General features: G+C 34.6%; 4 protein-coding genes and 1 long non-coding RNA gene across 6 annotated transcripts; 3 read left to right on the forward strand and 2 right to left on the reverse strand.

Moving 5' to 3' along the window:
• Window positions 1-68: 68 nt before the first annotated feature.
• mib2 (E3 ubiquitin-protein ligase mind bomb 2) lies at window positions 69-5,291 on the reverse strand. Its single transcript, XM_069129819.1, has 11 exons — window positions 5,014-5,291; window positions 4,106-4,566; window positions 3,913-4,028; window positions 3,027-3,628; window positions 2,803-2,971; window positions 2,458-2,725; window positions 2,061-2,372; window positions 1,620-1,983; window positions 1,239-1,450; window positions 918-1,159; window positions 69-679 (listed from the first exon to the last, which is right to left on the reverse strand). Exons 2-11 carry the CDS (start codon window positions 4,534-4,536, stop codon window positions 366-368), a joined length of 3,030 nt encoding a protein of 1,009 aa, XP_068985920.1. The 5' UTR covers window positions 4,537-4,566; window positions 5,014-5,291; the 3' UTR covers window positions 69-365.
• Window positions 5,292-6,240: 949 nt separating this feature from the next.
• On the forward strand, window positions 6,241-9,443 carry LOC138188239 (polyadenylate-binding protein-interacting protein 1). Its single transcript, XM_069129840.1, has 8 exons — window positions 6,241-6,716; window positions 6,818-6,942; window positions 7,025-7,279; window positions 7,363-7,557; window positions 7,624-7,733; window positions 7,798-8,026; window positions 8,122-8,447; window positions 9,058-9,443. Exons 1-8 carry the CDS (start codon window positions 6,566-6,568, stop codon window positions 9,179-9,181), a joined length of 1,515 nt encoding a protein of 504 aa, XP_068985941.1. The 5' UTR covers window positions 6,241-6,565; the 3' UTR covers window positions 9,182-9,443.
• A 786-nt stretch (window positions 9,444-10,229) lies between these two features.
• Window positions 10,230-12,505, reverse strand: LOC138188252 (uncharacterized). Of its 2 annotated transcripts, none has more exons than XR_011175436.1 (5): window positions 12,366-12,505; window positions 11,870-12,121; window positions 11,045-11,785; window positions 10,711-10,958; window positions 10,230-10,627 (listed from the first exon to the last, which is right to left on the reverse strand). It is a non-coding gene; the product is annotated as an uncharacterized LOC138188252 (long non-coding RNA). The 2 variants fall into 2 exon arrangements; XR_011175437.1 differs by having other exon boundaries at window positions 10,711-10,989.
• Window positions 10,489-12,740, forward strand: LOC138188242 (neurogenic locus notch homolog protein 3). The gene is made up of 7 exons (XM_069129848.1): window positions 10,489-10,606; window positions 10,686-10,797; window positions 10,856-10,981; window positions 11,056-11,229; window positions 11,534-11,787; window positions 11,919-12,141; window positions 12,351-12,740. The coding sequence occupies exons 2-7, from the start codon at window positions 10,698-10,700 to the stop codon at window positions 12,719-12,721; spliced, it is 1,248 nt and encodes a 415-aa protein (XP_068985949.1). The 5' UTR covers window positions 10,489-10,606; window positions 10,686-10,697; the 3' UTR covers window positions 12,722-12,740.
• Window positions 12,741-13,372: 632 nt separating this feature from the next.
• Pink1 (PTEN-induced putative kinase 1) lies at window positions 13,373-17,861 on the forward strand. Its single transcript, XM_069129838.1, has 7 exons — window positions 13,373-13,693; window positions 14,692-14,972; window positions 15,050-15,582; window positions 15,737-15,859; window positions 15,956-16,370; window positions 16,668-16,766; window positions 16,839-17,861. The coding sequence occupies exons 1-7, from the start codon at window positions 13,558-13,560 to the stop codon at window positions 17,091-17,093; spliced, it is 1,842 nt and encodes a 613-aa protein (XP_068985939.1). The 5' UTR covers window positions 13,373-13,557; the 3' UTR covers window positions 17,094-17,861.
• Window positions 17,862-17,941: the final 80 nt, after the last annotated feature.

The following is a 17,941-nucleotide window of genomic DNA, read 5'->3' on the forward strand; positions in this document are numbered from 1 at the left end:
AAATGCTTATTTTTAACTAATGATAAAAAATGGACGGGATACAACGGGCAAAGTGTCGTTTGTAATCCGAGAAAGAGAAGCACGTGATTATTTTGTTGAAAATAACTACAAATTCGACAAAAAAAAACTGTAAATGTGACACTCACCCACGTGACTTCCAAATTTTATTTTTATTTATGGCACAACATTGGTGCGGTTATGGAGACTTGATTAAACATGTTTTATTTAAAAAAGGGGATATTGTATATTTTGGCAGTTGTAATTCAGTATTTCATTTTACATGCCAATAATATCACGTATTTAACGTACGAATATTAGGAAGCAAAATAGTCTAGAGGGCGAACAAACGTTTCCAACTTGATTGTCTAATACAAATTAATCTTTTTCGTAATAACTTTGCGACACATGTGACAGGTTTTCAAAGGAGCAGCGCAATGCTCGCAGGCCCCATGACCACATAAGAAGGCGACATTTCGACGGCGTTCCATGCAAATGCTACACATATTAGCTTCCTCCAGATCGGCCACTCTTGTTTCCAAATAACGCAAACGTTCTAAATCCTTATCTTTCTCTCTTTCCTTACCCTGATGATCCTCTTCCTTCTTCCTCTCATCCAATACATTATCTTTCACATTCTCTTCCTGTTTTGTCAAAGGAATATCTCCCGTTGCTTGGCCATCTATAACAAATCACAAAATAGTAAATTAATAACTTTTATAGGAATATAGAACATATCATTATTATTTTTTAAATTTATTTATTTATTATCTATTTTTTAGCATTATGATGTTTCCTCTACCTGAATTCTACAATTTTATGAAATTTAAAGAAATTGAAGTTAATATAACATTATGATAAGCTATATACGCATATTACTTGATCCTTAATAAGTTGAAGATAATATTTATATAGAGTACCTTGATTAGCTTTCGTTTTGGCAATTCCATGACCACATTGTGCACAGTTGATAACAACACTGCTGCCTGGATTAAATCTATTTCCATCTTTCATCGCGTTTGTCACTATACCTAAGCAACTGTGGCATTCAGAAGCGTCACCAGAACCTGGAATACACTTTCTCGTTCCACGCACTACTTCCGATTGTAACGCTGTGTCTATCTGATATATGGAAGGCTGAGAAGCAGGAGTATTTTCTATTCTGTAACAAGTTCATATAAAAATAAATTAGATTTGTATATACGTTATACAATCTCATAATCAATCATCAAGTTACTTACTCTAATTGAGTACTCTGACTTTGGTATTGGTAACACCGTAGCAAATCGGTATGCGGGGCTAATTGGGAATCAGCTTCGAGAAGATCCAATGGTGTCTTATTCTTTGAGTTCTTCACATGTTTCAGTAGTGTACAACTCCTGTCCACACTTACTAGGAAACAAGCTAACGCGAGTTCTGTCTTCGCGCCTTGGCGAGCCAAATTTTGCCATATCTACAGTAAGCATTATTCGAATAATGTAACTAATAAGAAGAAAATTAGAAAGGAAAAAAATCAAATAATAATGGATTGTGAGATATTTATTAATAATTAATAATCTATAGAACTTAAATAGATAGTGGGAAACCTATTAATAATTATTAATCTAGGAAACATAACATACCGCGTAGATAAGGGGAGAATCCCGACAACTTTCAGGCGTAGGAACCACGTTACTCTGATTGGGACTCTTCACTATAGCAATATGTAGCACCGTATCTCCATCTGCATCCGTGCTAGCAATGTCAGCATTATGATGAACAAGAAATTCCACTAAAGCCCAATGTCCTTGCGAAGTGGCAAGATGCAAAGGGGTCTGTCGGCGATTGTTCCGCAAATCTACTTTCGCATTTCCACCAGTCGGAGAAAGAAGCATGGCGGCTACGTCTTTATGGCCGTTCAAAGCTGCAAGATGCAATGCCGCAAAACCATCTTCTTTTTTAACATCTACAAGATGTCTTGCTCGTGCCACTAATCTTTCTGTTGCACTATACCAAAGGATACACATATACTTTCGTGATTAAGTCTCCAGAAGTTTCGTTGCCGAAAAATCGAGTATACTTACTGAGCATTACCCTTCAAGGCAGCATGATGTAACACATTGAAGCCTCGTTTGTTTCTCAAGGTGAAATCCACCCTATCGCACGAACAAAGAGCATCGATTATATCCAGAGCATCTTTCCCAATGGCATCGTGCAATGCTGTGTCTCCGTACGAGTCTTGCAGATTAACGTCGCAATGGTGACGTAATAATACTTTAACACACTGAGCGTGTTGTTTGTTCACGGCAACGTGCAACGCGCTACATTTCCCATTGTTCACAGCGTTAATTGCTGCGCCACGTGATAGAAGTAGCTCCATTATTTCCGGTTGATTGCTATGATATGAAACAAGAAAACTCTTAAAAATATAATTTTGAAATTTATATGATTATTTTAGATTGAATTGATTTCGGAACAAACCCAAAAGCAGCATAGTGAAGAGGCGTGTCTCCGTCCTCGTCTACAGCTCGTAAAGAAGCTCCAGCATCCAGGAGAAGAATACAGAGATCCTTTTGCCCTTGATGAGCCGCCACTTGAAGACAGGTCTTTTTACCACCTCCTGGGCCGCCAGCTCTCGCATCTACTCTACCAGGATACTTTTTGAGAAATTCTTGAACTGCAGAGACTCCAGCCTCACCTCTGGCTGCATCCCTTAATAATTTTTCAACCTCTGTGTCCACACCTTCAGCTATATAAGCAATAATAAATTGACAGTACTTATACATATGCATATATTTAAATAATCTGTGATTAATGGAAGTGTACCTGTCCAATCTCGACTTCTATTTGCTTCATCCAGTAAAGCAACAGTTTCAGTTCCAGGAGGAACGGATGTGACGCTTAAAGGATTGAACGTCCATGTATGACCATCTAAAGCTACTCTTAAATCTCCGTCAGAATATATTTTGATTACTTTCCCGGTTTTTCCCAGAGCCTACAAATATTCTTACTGTAAACTTTAGTGACTATTAGAAAATCAATAAACTTACATTTTTCATCACGTCTATCCATTCTCCGTGACCTCGTTGATATAGTTTAACCGCGGATAAGTCGGTTTTCACTCTAACTATGTCGCCTAAAGAAAAACTGTCTTTGCTGGTGACTTTTGTTAACGCGCCCGGGTGAAACGTCCATCTGTTGTTGCATCCCTCAAATTGTACACGTATATCTCCCTTATCTGTGATACGGTGAACTCTGCCGATCTTTCCTATATATTCGGCCATGCGTGGATTCCAACCACCATGACCTTCTTGCATCTCTTTGAGCGTTTCTACTGCAACCAATACTTTTATTTTGTCCCCAACGTTGAAAGTTGAGTGGCGTGGACTAGATACAGCAAAAGGAACACCATTCCTTGTCGGGGTTACGTTGGCTCCGTTGTCAGGTATGGTCATTATCGGTTGCCCAAGGAGCGGGAGGTGCTCCTTATAGTATGTGCCAGCCATAGCTTCTTCCACATAACATAAATCTACGCAACCCTTGTACCCGAGTCGGTAAACGTTTGTGCTGCCTTTAGACCATGATACAGTGGCCACTGAACGACTACTTTCGTTATCCCATCCACGTATATCCATGACTCTGCCAGTTTTTCCTAAGTGCCAAATATATTGTGTATCTAAGATTTCCTTATTATAATATTGTTATGAATACATATTTATACAAATGTGGATATTTATGCAAATTCATATTTTTACAAAGGTAATTAGAAAAATGGAATCTAGGAAGAAAATTGGTTTAGGTACTGAATATCATAATGAATATCATGCTTTGAATATTTTATATATTTCTGCATGTTACTGTGTATCTTTGCACTTTCAAATTTCCTAACAGTGCATAAACATTCACAATGTGGTTATAAGCATAAATATGTGATACCTCTTCCTCCATCTTGATTTCCCCATTCCCAATCAGGACCGCGAATAACTTTGGCCCCTATAAATATTCCTTTTAAAGGAATCTTGGTGCAGCCTTCTCTGGGATTCAATTGAACTCTACATATCAAATAACTAAGTTTATAAGGTGACTTGTATATCTAATCAAATAAGAATGTAATCTTGAAAAAACTTACCCCACGGAGTTGGCTGTTTGATATCTTTCAAAACAATGGCTCAGATCATGCACTTCAGCCATGTAGCACTGAGTACATAAATCATAGTCGCAACATTGCATGCATTTCCATCTAATACCAATTATCCCATGTCTTTTACATCCATCACATATGATATTTGCATGCTTAACTCCTGTGGCTGCATTATCGAATACCAAAAGGTCATAAGCTCCCTGGTATCCAATTCTATAATTGCTTCTGGATCCATGGTCCCATTGAACAATAACAGTTTTATCTGGTGTCCTATCTGATGGATTTGGACTGGAAGCAGAGTTGCCAAAGGAGGGAGGTTTGCCAATTTCTACGACTGTTCCTGCATGACCTTCTCCACCATCTTGGTCATCCCACTTCCAATCCTGTCCACGAACTACCCTCAAGCCAACTTCTAACATCTCCAAGTACACGTGATACTATATGTGACCCTTTAAAAAATTAATAAAGTGCAAGTTGTTTTATAAAGAATATACATTCACCATGCAAGATTAAAAATTCATTGCGTTAAAGAATCCTATCATATAATTGTAGTTTCTCTACATTCAATTCATTTTCATGAAATTTTAAATCTGCAATAACACATTATATTTTGAAGCAGTTAAATAATATGTTACATTAATTTAAACTTATTATTGTTCAGAATGCAACTTATATTTTTTTACCATACTTTTCAAATTATATATGTCATTACTCAAATTTTTTAGAGAATAGAAACTTATGAAAGGAATCGTTATTTATTCATTTGTATAGGAAACTTTGCTCGGTGCATGGAAAATTCCAGTGTGTCATTGCAATAAGATTAATTGCATGTTTTTGAAAAAGGAAAGAAACAATTGGAAATCGTATACATTTGGGTTGCAAGCATACGCACGTACCTGAAACGGTCAAACCTAGTACAATATATTTTATGAATCATATGCACGCGTGCGATTTTTCACGTAGCTTGGTGAATCTCGAATAGTGAGTAAATGCAACGAGACGAATGCGTACGAAAGAACTCGGCGACGATTTCTCGTATTCGACAACATCATTAGCAAGGACCACGAAGGTTCATTTCGATATCAATCTGCGTCCGTGTCAACGATCGTAACCTCATAACTCGGGGGCTAGTCGAAGGCGCCTCTTTCGAGTGATCGCCGAGGCTAATGGAAAACTAGCGAGACAGGCATTTTTTCTAAACTATATCTGTGGTATAGCAAATGTGAGATTTTTTGAAAAATGTCTACGTATTTTTATGCATTTATGAGAAATATAAAAAAATGTATAAAATATTTAAAGCATGGCATTTGTTATAATGTTTACGGAGGGGAACAAATCTCTTCTTAGGTTCTACTTCTTTAGTTGTGTTTCTAAAAATTTTAATTTGCATAAACTAGATTATGGATTCTTATACATTTATAGGAAATTTAAAATTGCGAACATGCACAAAACGCATATAATATACAAAAAATATATAAAATATCTGAAGTAGAGTATTTGTTCTAATATTCAGCGAGTAAAACAAATCTCTTCTGAGGTTCTATTTCCTTTTTCATGTTCATAAAAATTTAAATTTACATAAAGTACGCTACGTACATTTAAACATTTACAGTAAATTAAAAATTGCCAGAAGCACGAAATGTATATGATATAAAAATGTATATAAAATATCCAAAGGATGGCACTCATTATACTCGATACTCATAATTTTATTCTATCAAATTGATTAATTAATTAACGACACTAAAAATAATTCCTTTTTTCCTATCAAATTCGAAGAATTATTTAGGGCGAATTTCGCTACTTTTTCATGAAATTGTTACTTGTCAGATCTATTACACGATTTATTCTCTAAATATCGTTCAAAAATATTCAATACCACAGGTGATCTTTTACATATAACGAATTTAAATATTTAATCAAAGCAAGTAAATTAATACGAGTATATGGATAATTTCTTACTATTAAATCTTCTTAATTAATTAATGAGACTAAATATAACTCGAATTTTATTAAAGATAAGAAATTATATATAAAAGGAGTACAAAGATTTTTCTTTTTATCAAATTCCTCTTCTTTTTTTTTCATATTTTATTCCTCACGTTTGGTTAGTACATAGTTCCAATTTGAAGAGCGGATGGTGAGATATTAACCAACTTCTCACGTTTACCATCGATCGTAGTCGATTACAAGAGGGATTTGCTGTGGATAAATTTGTTAGGCCGACTTTTGATGTTCTGTTTATGAGGCGGCACGCGTTTTATTGTGAATAACGGACCTAACGGGCTCAGCGGAATTACTGAACTTATGTGGTAAAATACGCACGACCACCAAGTGTGCGTCTCGAATCTTACTACGGGTGACGGTTCCCCACACCGGTGCCATCGTCGTCGTTTAACATAACCTCAAAGTGACCACATAGTCAAGAAAATTTTAGCCGGGGAAAGCATGAATCCTTTGGGAGGTGATGGAAGTGGAGACGGGGACGTGGAACGACGTGGAACCGGACGTGGTCGTGGTAGGGGTCCGTGGACTTCCAACCCACAGGATATCCCCATATTAAGGAGACCGCATCATGCTACATCTGGAATGCAAACAGGTTGCTATGATTTATGAGAAGACTTCTTCAAAGCTGCCGTGCTATTTATGCTGGATTTCTTTGTACTTTATTGCTTTATGGTTGTGGCTTTTTAACTGTAGGGTCAGTAGAATCAAGAAGCATGGAACAGGGCAAATTGGATAAGTCTTTCGATGATATTATCCAGAACTCTACATTGTCCGTTCATGCAGCTGAGTTTGTTCCAAAGTCATATCCTGTTAAGCAGGTAGTGTTTATTTTCTATTGGTTACATTGGTTATTTGATTGGAGTAACTGTGAAAAATGTTTGTATTTGTTTGATGGTACAGCGTCATCAACAACAGATGTATATACATAAACACTCAGTTCAAGATAGGTTACAAATGGCGCGTGAAATACCTCTCCAAGCACATATACAGCAAAATCCTGCGTATAATTATGGTGCTTCTCAACATTATCAGCAAGTAGAGCAAGTTCAACAGTTTGATAACCTTTCACAACAGCAACAGCAGGAGCAGCGATCAAATATACGAGACTATGGTCATTTTGATGATGGTTCAGGAGACTATAGAGACAAACATCAGGTTCATACTTTGAAAATATGTTATGAAAGTTAATAGGAGTTAAATAATTAATTTAATTTAATTTATTTATTGTTTATTAATAGGACTCGAATATAGAAGATGATAATTACTTAATTGAATTTGCAAGCATAACACAGAATTTAATGAGTGTTATACATTCGTTGATATTAAATCCAGGGCATTTCACTTTGATCGTGCCACCGCTCATAAATAATCTTAGGCCTTATTTATTAATTCCTAGTCAATTTCAAGAAATTATGAAGATAATAATTCAACAGGTATATTCTTGTTCTTTTTGCATTAATTGAAAAGAAAGTTGTATTGATGCATGAAATTATTTCTAGTCTATAAATGAGGGTAATTTCCGGTACAGTGGTGCTCGGCTTTGCGCCTCTTTGGACAATAGTTTGACTCCCATAGAACAGACGTCTTTCAGATGGACTTTGTATACTTTGTGAGTTATTAAATGCTAATGAAGTATTTAAATCTTCGATTTAATAAGTGCAAGTTGGCAACAGGTGTAAAAGTGAAACAGACAGTCAATCTTCCAACTGGCAGCAAAAGGAGAATCACACAGAGGAAGAACAGAAGAAGTGTCACGGGTTGATACTACTTCTAGCTGAATTGGTTACTCAAATGGATCACGCTTCTGCGTTTACTTTAGGAAACTTATTAATTCAGTTTATTATTATTATATTAAAAAATCCCGCGCCGAATTCTGTCAAGAACATCTGTCAAGCCCTTAAAGTATATAACATGTGAAAAATTTCCTATGTTAAGAAATCTAGAATCCAAGAATTTTCTTGAATTCATTGTGTTAATTTTTCCAATATGGTTTACAGTTAGCAGGACAAACTTTAGAAAAAGATAAAGTTGAATGTCGACGCAAAGAGATGGAGAACATGATGCGAGCTCTAACGGAAATTGTAACGGAAGGTAGAGTGGATTCACACATAGGACATATGGTACATAGTGTCCACGAATTGAGAAACGGAAACTGGGGTCAGAGTTCCGATAATTCCACAGTGGAATCAATAGAGCCAATAGATCCCAACCAGGCCATCGATGAACCAGTTTTATATGGTCCTGATGGCAAGCTATTAACCCCGGAGGAAAATAAATTCTTAGAAGAAGTTGCCGATAGCACAATGAACATAGAAGACCACATGTATGTACATATAATTAATCAAGTGTTATATATATATTTTCTTTAGCAGTATTGTGTAGTTTTTTAGGTAAATTTACTACTGCATACAATTCTCTGGTTAGGTCGCTAGAGTGATTGTTTTATCTTGTAACTCTGACATACTATTTCTTCTGTTATGGAGTTAATTCTAAACTTTTTATATATTCCATGGTGTATTAATTTACCGTGATGAATTAATTACAATCTAATGCTCTTAATTTAGTTATGTGACTTGTAGCTGCCTATAATTCAAGTTTTGTTTCAATACACACACATAGATACAGATTCACAGTCACTTTATATATACAGTGAAAGACACAAGTATTCCTACAGTTGGAATATAGAAATAAAAAGATTTATATTTTCTATATAATTAAATATATTCAAACATATGCAATTGTATATTATAATAGACATTTATAAATAATTGAATTATATAATAAATTGTAAATTGTATAATAAATGTACACAAATATTGGTATTATTGATAATATTTGAATATATTTAGTAATGTAAAAAATATTGTTCATTTTATTTCTACATTCCGACTGTACGAATACTTTTGTCCCTTACCGTATGAATACTTTTACAGCATATCGGAACAGGGATATGAAGGTGAAGAACCATGGATGTCGGAGGACGACGACATAGATGCAGCATACGAAGAGTTTTTAAAGAATATTCCGAAGCAGATTAAAAATCAGACAAAAAAATAATCGGGGACACACGACGATGGTTACCTACTATAAGTCATTATTGTCTAATTTCGTCTCATAGTTGGAAACTATGAGGCTGGTTTCCTAAATTTCGTTCGAAAATTTTTATAATGTAAAACGAAGCACAGACTAAATCGAATGGTATGCTGGAAGCTTTTTTTTGCATTTGTACAATAGATCATCGGATAGATTAGTCTTGAGTTTTTATTTACGAATATACTCTAGGAAACCAGATCGTTTCAATTACAATTTTTCGCGCAGACATCTATAATAAATTGTTTTCTTTTTTTTAAACTCATGTATCACATTTATAATCGTGCACACAGTTTCTTAAATTTAGCAATGAATATCGCAAAAGTTTGTTCCTAGGACGAAAGACGGTATAATCTATTTGTCTATGATATACAAGTTTATTATTAAGTTATTTAAATTATTGTAATAAATCAGCCAAACAAATAAGGTAAAATATTAATCATTGTCTTCATCATTTTAAGAGTCTATTACGATCATTATTAAGAGAATTTTGGTATCTAACTAATTTTCTTGCAGGTATCATAATTGGGCAGATATGTTTATAGTCTTTCCTTGTTTGCATAATACAGTTTTATAACTTACGAGTGATTTTTAATTCGACGACCTTTGAGAGTTCGATTTTTTTATCTGATTTTTTAAAACGATTGCGCATATAATGACCTTTGCGTCGATGATCGTAATGTGCACGTGGAACCATCGACACTGGCAGGTCCATTTTTGGCGCGAAAGGATGATTGCCCATCGAACAGTAGACTTGCAGTGCGATTACTCACGCTCTCTGTATTTAATCTGTAACGCGGTGCTTTTTTCGAATATATTTATCCCGTCATCGGGTTTACATTCCGACCAGTGAAAGTCGATCTATTAAAAAAAGAATAGTTGATTTATTATGTAATTAAAGCATCGAACTCTACCGCGATTTGTTAGGATGTTATTTATTAATTTATACGATCGATATATTTATATTTGATTAGAAGAAAATTTTGTAACGAGATATATCATGTACCAATAAAAATAAAAAGGAAATACGTCATTTTTATTAGGATAAAGATGGAGTCATTGCTGACTGTTTTTCTTCCACCTCGTTAATTAGCAAAGTAAATAGCTCCCGATTATGTTGGATGAACTTGAAATAATATTTTTCGGAATGTTTCTTTGCTTACTCGAAGAAAAAGATGATCTTCTGGAGTAATTTACATTGGAAGTGGTCCAGCGTAGGCGAGACCCATCGAAGGATCGTCAGGGGCACGCGTAGGCAAAATTCAAACTGGGACTGAAGGTTGTAGGAGGTGGGGTTTTCCTCGTATTCAAACTCACGCTCATCTCCACATTCACTGAGAACCTGTTACTTCACTTGGTTCGGTCTTCAAACACGGTCACTCTTCGTTCGAGGTAATATTTTTTTAACTATACCTATGAATTAAATGAATTCATCATAGTTTTGAAAATTTAATGAAAACGTCTTTTTCAGGCTACTAAAAAGATGAAATACTTACAGACCGCAGTTTTACTTCTTGTTTCGCTATTCGCAATCACTAACGGTGGATATTATCATTCCAAGATATTGTCACCTGACAATATTGGTAAGTTAAGTCAAATAATTTATAGATTGTTTCGCTAAAGTATTTTAATATTTTTTAGGCTGCGAAACGTATACTTGTGGAGTTAATGCAAGATGTACTGTTAGCGAAGGCAGACCAGTTTGTTCTTGTATGAATTTGCACATGGGGGACCCTCTTTCTCGCTGTACCAGGGTGGAATGTTTAAGTGAGTGTCTATATAAAAGATTTGAATGTTTAAGTATATCAAAAAAGATTTTTAATTATGTACCTAATTTCTAGTTAATGAGGATTGCATTGGAAGCAGAGTATGCACTAATAACAGATGTATAGATGCCTGCGATGGTCTGTGTGGCGTGAACGCGTTATGCAAAACCAAAAATCACATTCCAACGTGTTATTGTCCTACGGGACACACGGGAGATCCTTTCACCTCTTGCCGTGTAGCTGACCCTCGTAAGTAATACTTTCGTATATGTTTCTATGCATATAAAACTATACTCCTACTATAAACATCACAAAAGTTATGAAATTTAAGTTTAAAGATTTAAAAAGAAATTAATATTGATGGAAAACTTGTATGTCTACAAGCGACTGTAGTGTAAAAAATATTTTTTTCGAGAATATCGGTTAGTAATTGTTTTGTAGAAGTTTTAAATTTTAGATCAATCCTACTTTTGCGTCACTCAGTATTTAGTATACATGAAACAGAATATCCTTCGAGACAAGTGTGACTTTAATATTAATGAAACTTTTTTAGAGGCTGCCTGCAAGCCGAGTCCTTGTGGAGCTAATACCAAATGCGAGGTAGTGAATGAGGTTCCTGTTTGCAGTTGCCTTCCGGGTTATAGAGGATCTCCTTTAACTGGTTGCCGCCACGAGTGCGAAAGTGACAGTGAATGCCCGAATCATCTTGCCTGCTCGTCTAATTTCAGATGTGAAAATCCATGTCAATGCGGTGAGAATGCGGAATGTCACGTTATTAATCATCAAGCCATGTGTAGTTGTCCAACTGTGAGTATCGTTCGAAAAATTTCAGATTATTTTTTATTCAATGATCAATGTATAACGAAAATTAAGAAAGATTTATATTTACAATTAGAATTTTTGTCATCTGTAACACTACTTTTTTTGCAAAATTGTAGAACTGGTTGGGAAATGCGTTCGTAGCCTGTCGTCCGGAATGTACCACGCACTTAGAGTGTTCAGGGAACAAACCAGCTTGTCTAAATCAGAGATGCGTGAACCCTTGTGACGGAGTATGTGGTGTGAACGCAGATTGCAATGTGCGAGGCATAACTCCAGTTTGTAGTTGCCCAAAACACATGACTGGCAATCCTTTCGTTAGCTGTAGATTATTCGAAGCACGTAAGTAAACTTAATCGTGTACAGTGTTCCAAAAAATCAAGGTTAATATCTCAGATCTTCACTACCAAATTAAAAATATTTGAACTCATGAACTCTTCAAGGTTTACTTCAACTTTTTGAAACAAATTTATATGAATTGCAAATTTATTGAAGCAAATTTAGCAAATGTATATGAATTGATACATGATTAAATTTATTAATATCCGTAGGAGATCTGTGCGAACCTAATCCTTGTGGAACCAATGCAATTTGTACTCCTGGCCATGACAACACTGGGAAGGAAAGACCAGTATGCACGTGTCCCTCAGGATATATAGGAAACGCTCTGACTAGTTGTCAACGTGGAGAATGCTTCACTGACAGCGAATGTCCAGATAATAAGGCGTGCATTGACTACTCTTGCCAAAATCCTTGCACTGGGAAAGAGTGTGGACCATCAGCTACTTGCACACCCAGGCGGCATATCGCGGTGTGTACTTGCCCGGATGGGACTCGTGGAGATGCTCTTTTCACTTGTAATCCAATTGATAGTAGAGCAGTATACAATTATGGCAGGGCTTATAGATATCATTACTACTGAAAATCAAAATTAATCGTAATTAATTTCACGGATATTTCCTGTATAGTGTTATTTCAGGGTTAATTTTGAAGAGAGTATATATTCATTAATGTCATTAATTAGTTAAACTAAAAATGTACATAATTGACTATATGAAATAAACATGATCAAAGCAGTTTATCAAGTTCACCGTTCTTCAATCGCAATTTATTTTTCCTATTGGAGGAAATACAATTGTATCATTGGCTTAGATAAAATTGAAGTGTGAGTAATTCTAAATTGAACTTGCACCATGCACATAGTGAACGCATTTAATGCGTTTCTTCCGCACGTTATCAGATCTAAAATCAGATAACTGTACAAATCGCATAACGTTCTTCAAATACAATTTATCTTAAAAATAAACGCATCGATTACTACTAGACTACAAATATTTCTGTAAATATTTAAGTGTACGTAAAAATTCTATATTTACTAAATAAATATACAGATTATTGCTAGACTGCAAATATTTCTGCATTTACATATAAAAATTACAAATATATTAAATTCCTTCTCAACATTTATCTTTTATTTTTATTTTAATTTATGCTCTTTCTCATGACATATGGCTGTTCACGGTTCCGTAATTACGTGTTCTGTCACACTCCGACAGAGTTCGACAGCGCAGTGCGAAAGCGACAGCGGAAGGGGAAAGGGGTGATTTTGCTGAAATTGTTCAATTCTTGTCTACGCAGTTAATCGAGAATCTTTAAAAAACGATCAAATTAATAACAACGAGTCTGCCTTCGGTGGTGAAGGTTTACTTTTCTTGGGAGTTAGCCCGCTGGGCTCTCTCGGCCCAAAAGCGCGGAGAGATGTCGATTCGGACAGCAGTCCATCGTTTGGTACAAAATGGTCGGGCTCTACTGCATTCATTCAGAAATACCGAGTGCTTCTACTCTAATTTCCATCAAAGGAACTATCACGACAAGATACACGTTGTGCAAGTAGGTGAGTTCCTTCGAGAAATTTATTCCTGCAGGATGGTCGACTGTTGTCAAAGGACCTTGACACAGTTAGTAACCAAAACAGAAACTGTTGATTGATTCAACATATTTTTTTGACAATTCAGGTATCTTTGTATATGTATATTGTATTTCATATTAGAAGTTATGTTAATTATGTTTCAGTATATTTCCAGTTTTGAGGTTATTTAACTATCATATACATGTATTGGTTTGGCGGATAAGTCTTAAATACTTTCTAGTATGAGTTATAAACTGTATTTTAATATCTTGTAATAATATAATTAAACCAAATATGCACTATTCTATTCAATAATCTTCTGCCATCTTTTGAGTAGTGGTATTGTTCCATCTATATAGAATTACTGTTGTTTCTGAGCATATACATGACCTCAGGCAGGTTTAAAACTTATCAACATACCAGAGCTTTTTACAAAATTTTTCTGCGTAAATAAATAAATGGATAATTTAGAAGTCAATCAGTGTAAGTCAGATTTTCATTTATATCCTGTCGTTATAGAAACTTTTAATCCGTAGTTCAATTTAATCATCATAATACATTTTCTAATTTAGTTATTATAATTTTTATTATATAGTTATTATAATTGTTAATTAAAAGTTTTGGTGCTATAAAGACATTTACAAGGTGCAAATTATTTTTTATGGAAGACTGACTTACAATGATTGGCTGTTGAATCCCCTAAATAATTATTTATTTTCTATGATTGTCTCTATTGTATACAAAATTTTTATATTGACTAACTATGGATTAACTTAGGTAATTCGATATGAAGATATGAACTAAATTTGTATGCTAAAAAAGAACATGAATTAGAAAAAGAAACTTTTGGCAAATTGTATTATAGTCCAAAAGAACAGTGTGTCATTGTGGGATTAGGTTGTATAGATGAAATAGATGAAATATCAAAATTTTGGAATGTATATAGAAAAGTTAAAGCTTTACCTTTGTCAATTTTAAAATAGGCAAGTCCCAGGGCTGGTTGCCCCAGGGTAATAGCAATGTGTCCAGCACAGGAAAACACCTTGGTTATTTGGGGGCCCATGCTCGACGAATCTTTGTAGATAACATCCTGAAGCGAGTCACTAATAGTTTAGCTGCTGACTTGCGTAGAAGAGCTGCTAGTAGATTGGTCTTTGGTGGAGACTCAGCTCCTTTTTTTGCTTTGGTTGGTGTGTCATTGGCATCTGGTACTGGAATATTAACAAAAGAAGATGAATTGGAAGGAGTCTGCTGGGAAATTCGGGTAAATAACAGTTTATTTTTATGTTCATTTGATGAAGAAAGTTTAAGAAAAACTTTACATATTAAAAATATTTACAGGAATCTGTATCAAAATTGCAATGGAACACGCCACAAAATGACAAAAATTACGAAACAATCGAAAACGAAGAGAAAGTAGTTAGTTTAAAAGATTTTATAATTGGCCCTGCAATCGCGAAAGGATGCTCTGCGGTTGTTTACTCGGCAAGATTTAACGATTCTCCAAGTACTGAAAACCAGATAAACATCGACGATAAAACAAAAGATATAACTTCATTTCCATTGGCATTAAAAATGATGTTCAATTATGATACCGAATCGAATGCGTTGTCTATTCTGAGGTCCATGTATCGGGAAACTGTACCAGCCAGAAAATATTTACGAAACGAGGAATTAGCTGACTGGGAAATGAAAATGGTCGAGAGGAAAACCAAGCTCCCTCCTCATCCAAATGTCGTAGCAATGTATTATGTCTTTGCTGATAGAGTACCAGTGTTACCTGGTTCTTGGAGAATGTATCCGGATGCATTACCCGCACGCATTAACCCTCAGGGATCTGGAAGAAACATGAGCCTATTTCTGCTAATGAAAAGGTTTCTGATATTCCAAGAAATAACTTTTCGATTCTCTCTCGCATGATTCTTAAAATTAAAATGTTACATAATTTTCATAAAATTAGAATCTCAGATAATTCTCTCAGGATTAGAATCTCAGATAATTTAACTGTTCCTTTTTTTTCAATTGCAGATATGACACTACGTTGAAACAATATTTGAGCAATCACAACTTGAATATGAGGGTATCAATACTACTGCTGGCTCAATTACTGGAGGGTGTAACTCATTTGAATGTACATGGCATTGCACACCGGTAAACTAATATTGTTTGTTTGATCAGAATGTCGTTGTATTATGTTTCAGATTATATCATGTTTCATATATACTATTTTTGTTCTTAAAAATGCAGTGACTTGAAGAGTGATAATATTCTGTTAGACTTGTCAGAAGAAGCAGAGAATTGTCCATCTTTGGTAATCACAGATTTTGGATGTTGCCTGGCGGATAAACGTCATGGATTGTACCTGCCTTACAACACTCATGATATCGACAAAGGTGGGAATGCAGCTCTAATGGCGCCGGAAGTAATTACAGCAGAACCTGGTCCATTTACCAGTATCAATTACACAAAAGCTGATCTTTGGACAGTTGGGACCATAGCATATGAAATATTTGGTATGAAAAATCCGTTCCATAGCGACATGGAAGGGATTTCTCTTAAAAATCACAATTATAAAGAGACAGATCTGCAACCTCTGCCTAACCATATGCCAACTATTATTTCTGCACTCATTAAGAATTTATTGTCGAGGAGCTTATATAAGGTATTTACAACTGAATATATTGCATGTGTATTTTAAAAGTGTGTCACTACTCAATATAATTCAGTCCTGTGTTAAATAAATATCAAAACCATGGAAGGAAGATTACAAACTAATATTTACTCATTTTTTCCTAAAGTCCGCGTTTAGCTGAATAATGTTATATAGTTTAATATTTATATATAATATAATATTTTTTGTAAACTTCTAGATATTTTCTCACTTTTCCTGAAAAATCTGTTTGAGTCGTGTTACTTTTGAAGTATATATACGATATTTTTAGCGATATTTGTATTTCAGAGACTCGACACAGAAACTGCAGCAACCATAGTACAATTGCACTTATGGGCACCGAGCACCTGGTTTAGGAGCGAATGGAAATTGCCATCAACTAATGAAGTATTATTTTTACATTCCTAAATTAATTTTTAAATTTGTATAAACTCCATTATATTTTTATATTTTTTGTAGATTATGCAATGGCTTCTGTGCTTAACTACAAAAGTACTTTGCGAAGGGCGAAATTCCATGTTACAACTACCAGAAGTACTGGAAAATGAGAATGTCCAGGAAGACAGAAAACAGAATTCTTATAATAGATCATTTTCCACAAAATCTTGTGGAAGACGTACCATGCCGGAATATCAATTAATCGCTAGTTTCCTTGGTAGAGTAACGCTTGGCAACATTAGAACTGCTTTAAAATGGATACAGCAGAATGTGTAATATATTTTTCCGCGAAGAGAATGAAAAATAATAAGAAAGAAGTATTTTAACGCCTGCATATCGAAGGACACAACTGTTCTATGTTATTTATCGGTTGAAATGAAAATCATTGAAATAATTTTATATATTTGATTTTATTATATATTATCGTTAATACGTTCCTCAGTTGTTTTTCCTTATATTAATTTATTTTTGATACTGTAAGAGGCACGAAAGAGTCATATTTGTGATTGTATAGATTATTTCGCTGTAAAAAAAGACCATCGGATGTTATCGAGAAGATATGGTGATTTTTATGTGATTCGTGTGCCTTGTAATTAAACGATATTAGAAAGTATTGTAAAACTTATTTATTTTTGGCAATTTTATTGTATTCATCTTATTTGTCAGAAATAAATAAATCGATAAAATAACTTATTGTTTAACGTGCGTAGAGAGCAATCTTTCAACTCAAAAGTAATTTGCTCTGTGTTCTAAATAATTCTTTTAACGCTCACTGTGGGATACTACGATTGTATTGACACATGATAATTTTCAAATGGGTTTTATAAATCAAACAAGACATTGCTTTTTAAGTTCGAAAGTCTCGTGCAAAATGAAGCAACGAGAGAAATCAAATATCAAGATAAAAATATTGTTTTTTATAAAAGATTTTCAACAAATCAATTCATTACAATATAATAATCCAGACAGACTTAATTTTACAGATGATGTGTGCAAATTTCAATACTGTAAACCATTGTTAAAGAATAAAGCTTGTATTTAGTATTTGTAGACGTAATTAAGTAGCTTTTTTGGGCTTCCCGCATATCTGCATTTTATATTTCATTTCTTCAAAGTCTAAGTTT

The sequence above is a fragment of the Bombus flavifrons genome, chromosome 16 (assembly GCF_040668555.2).
Source record: "Bombus flavifrons isolate JBK064 chromosome 16, iyBomFlav1_principal, whole genome shotgun sequence".
Lineage (NCBI taxonomy): Eukaryota > Metazoa > Arthropoda > Insecta > Hymenoptera > Apidae > Bombus > Bombus flavifrons.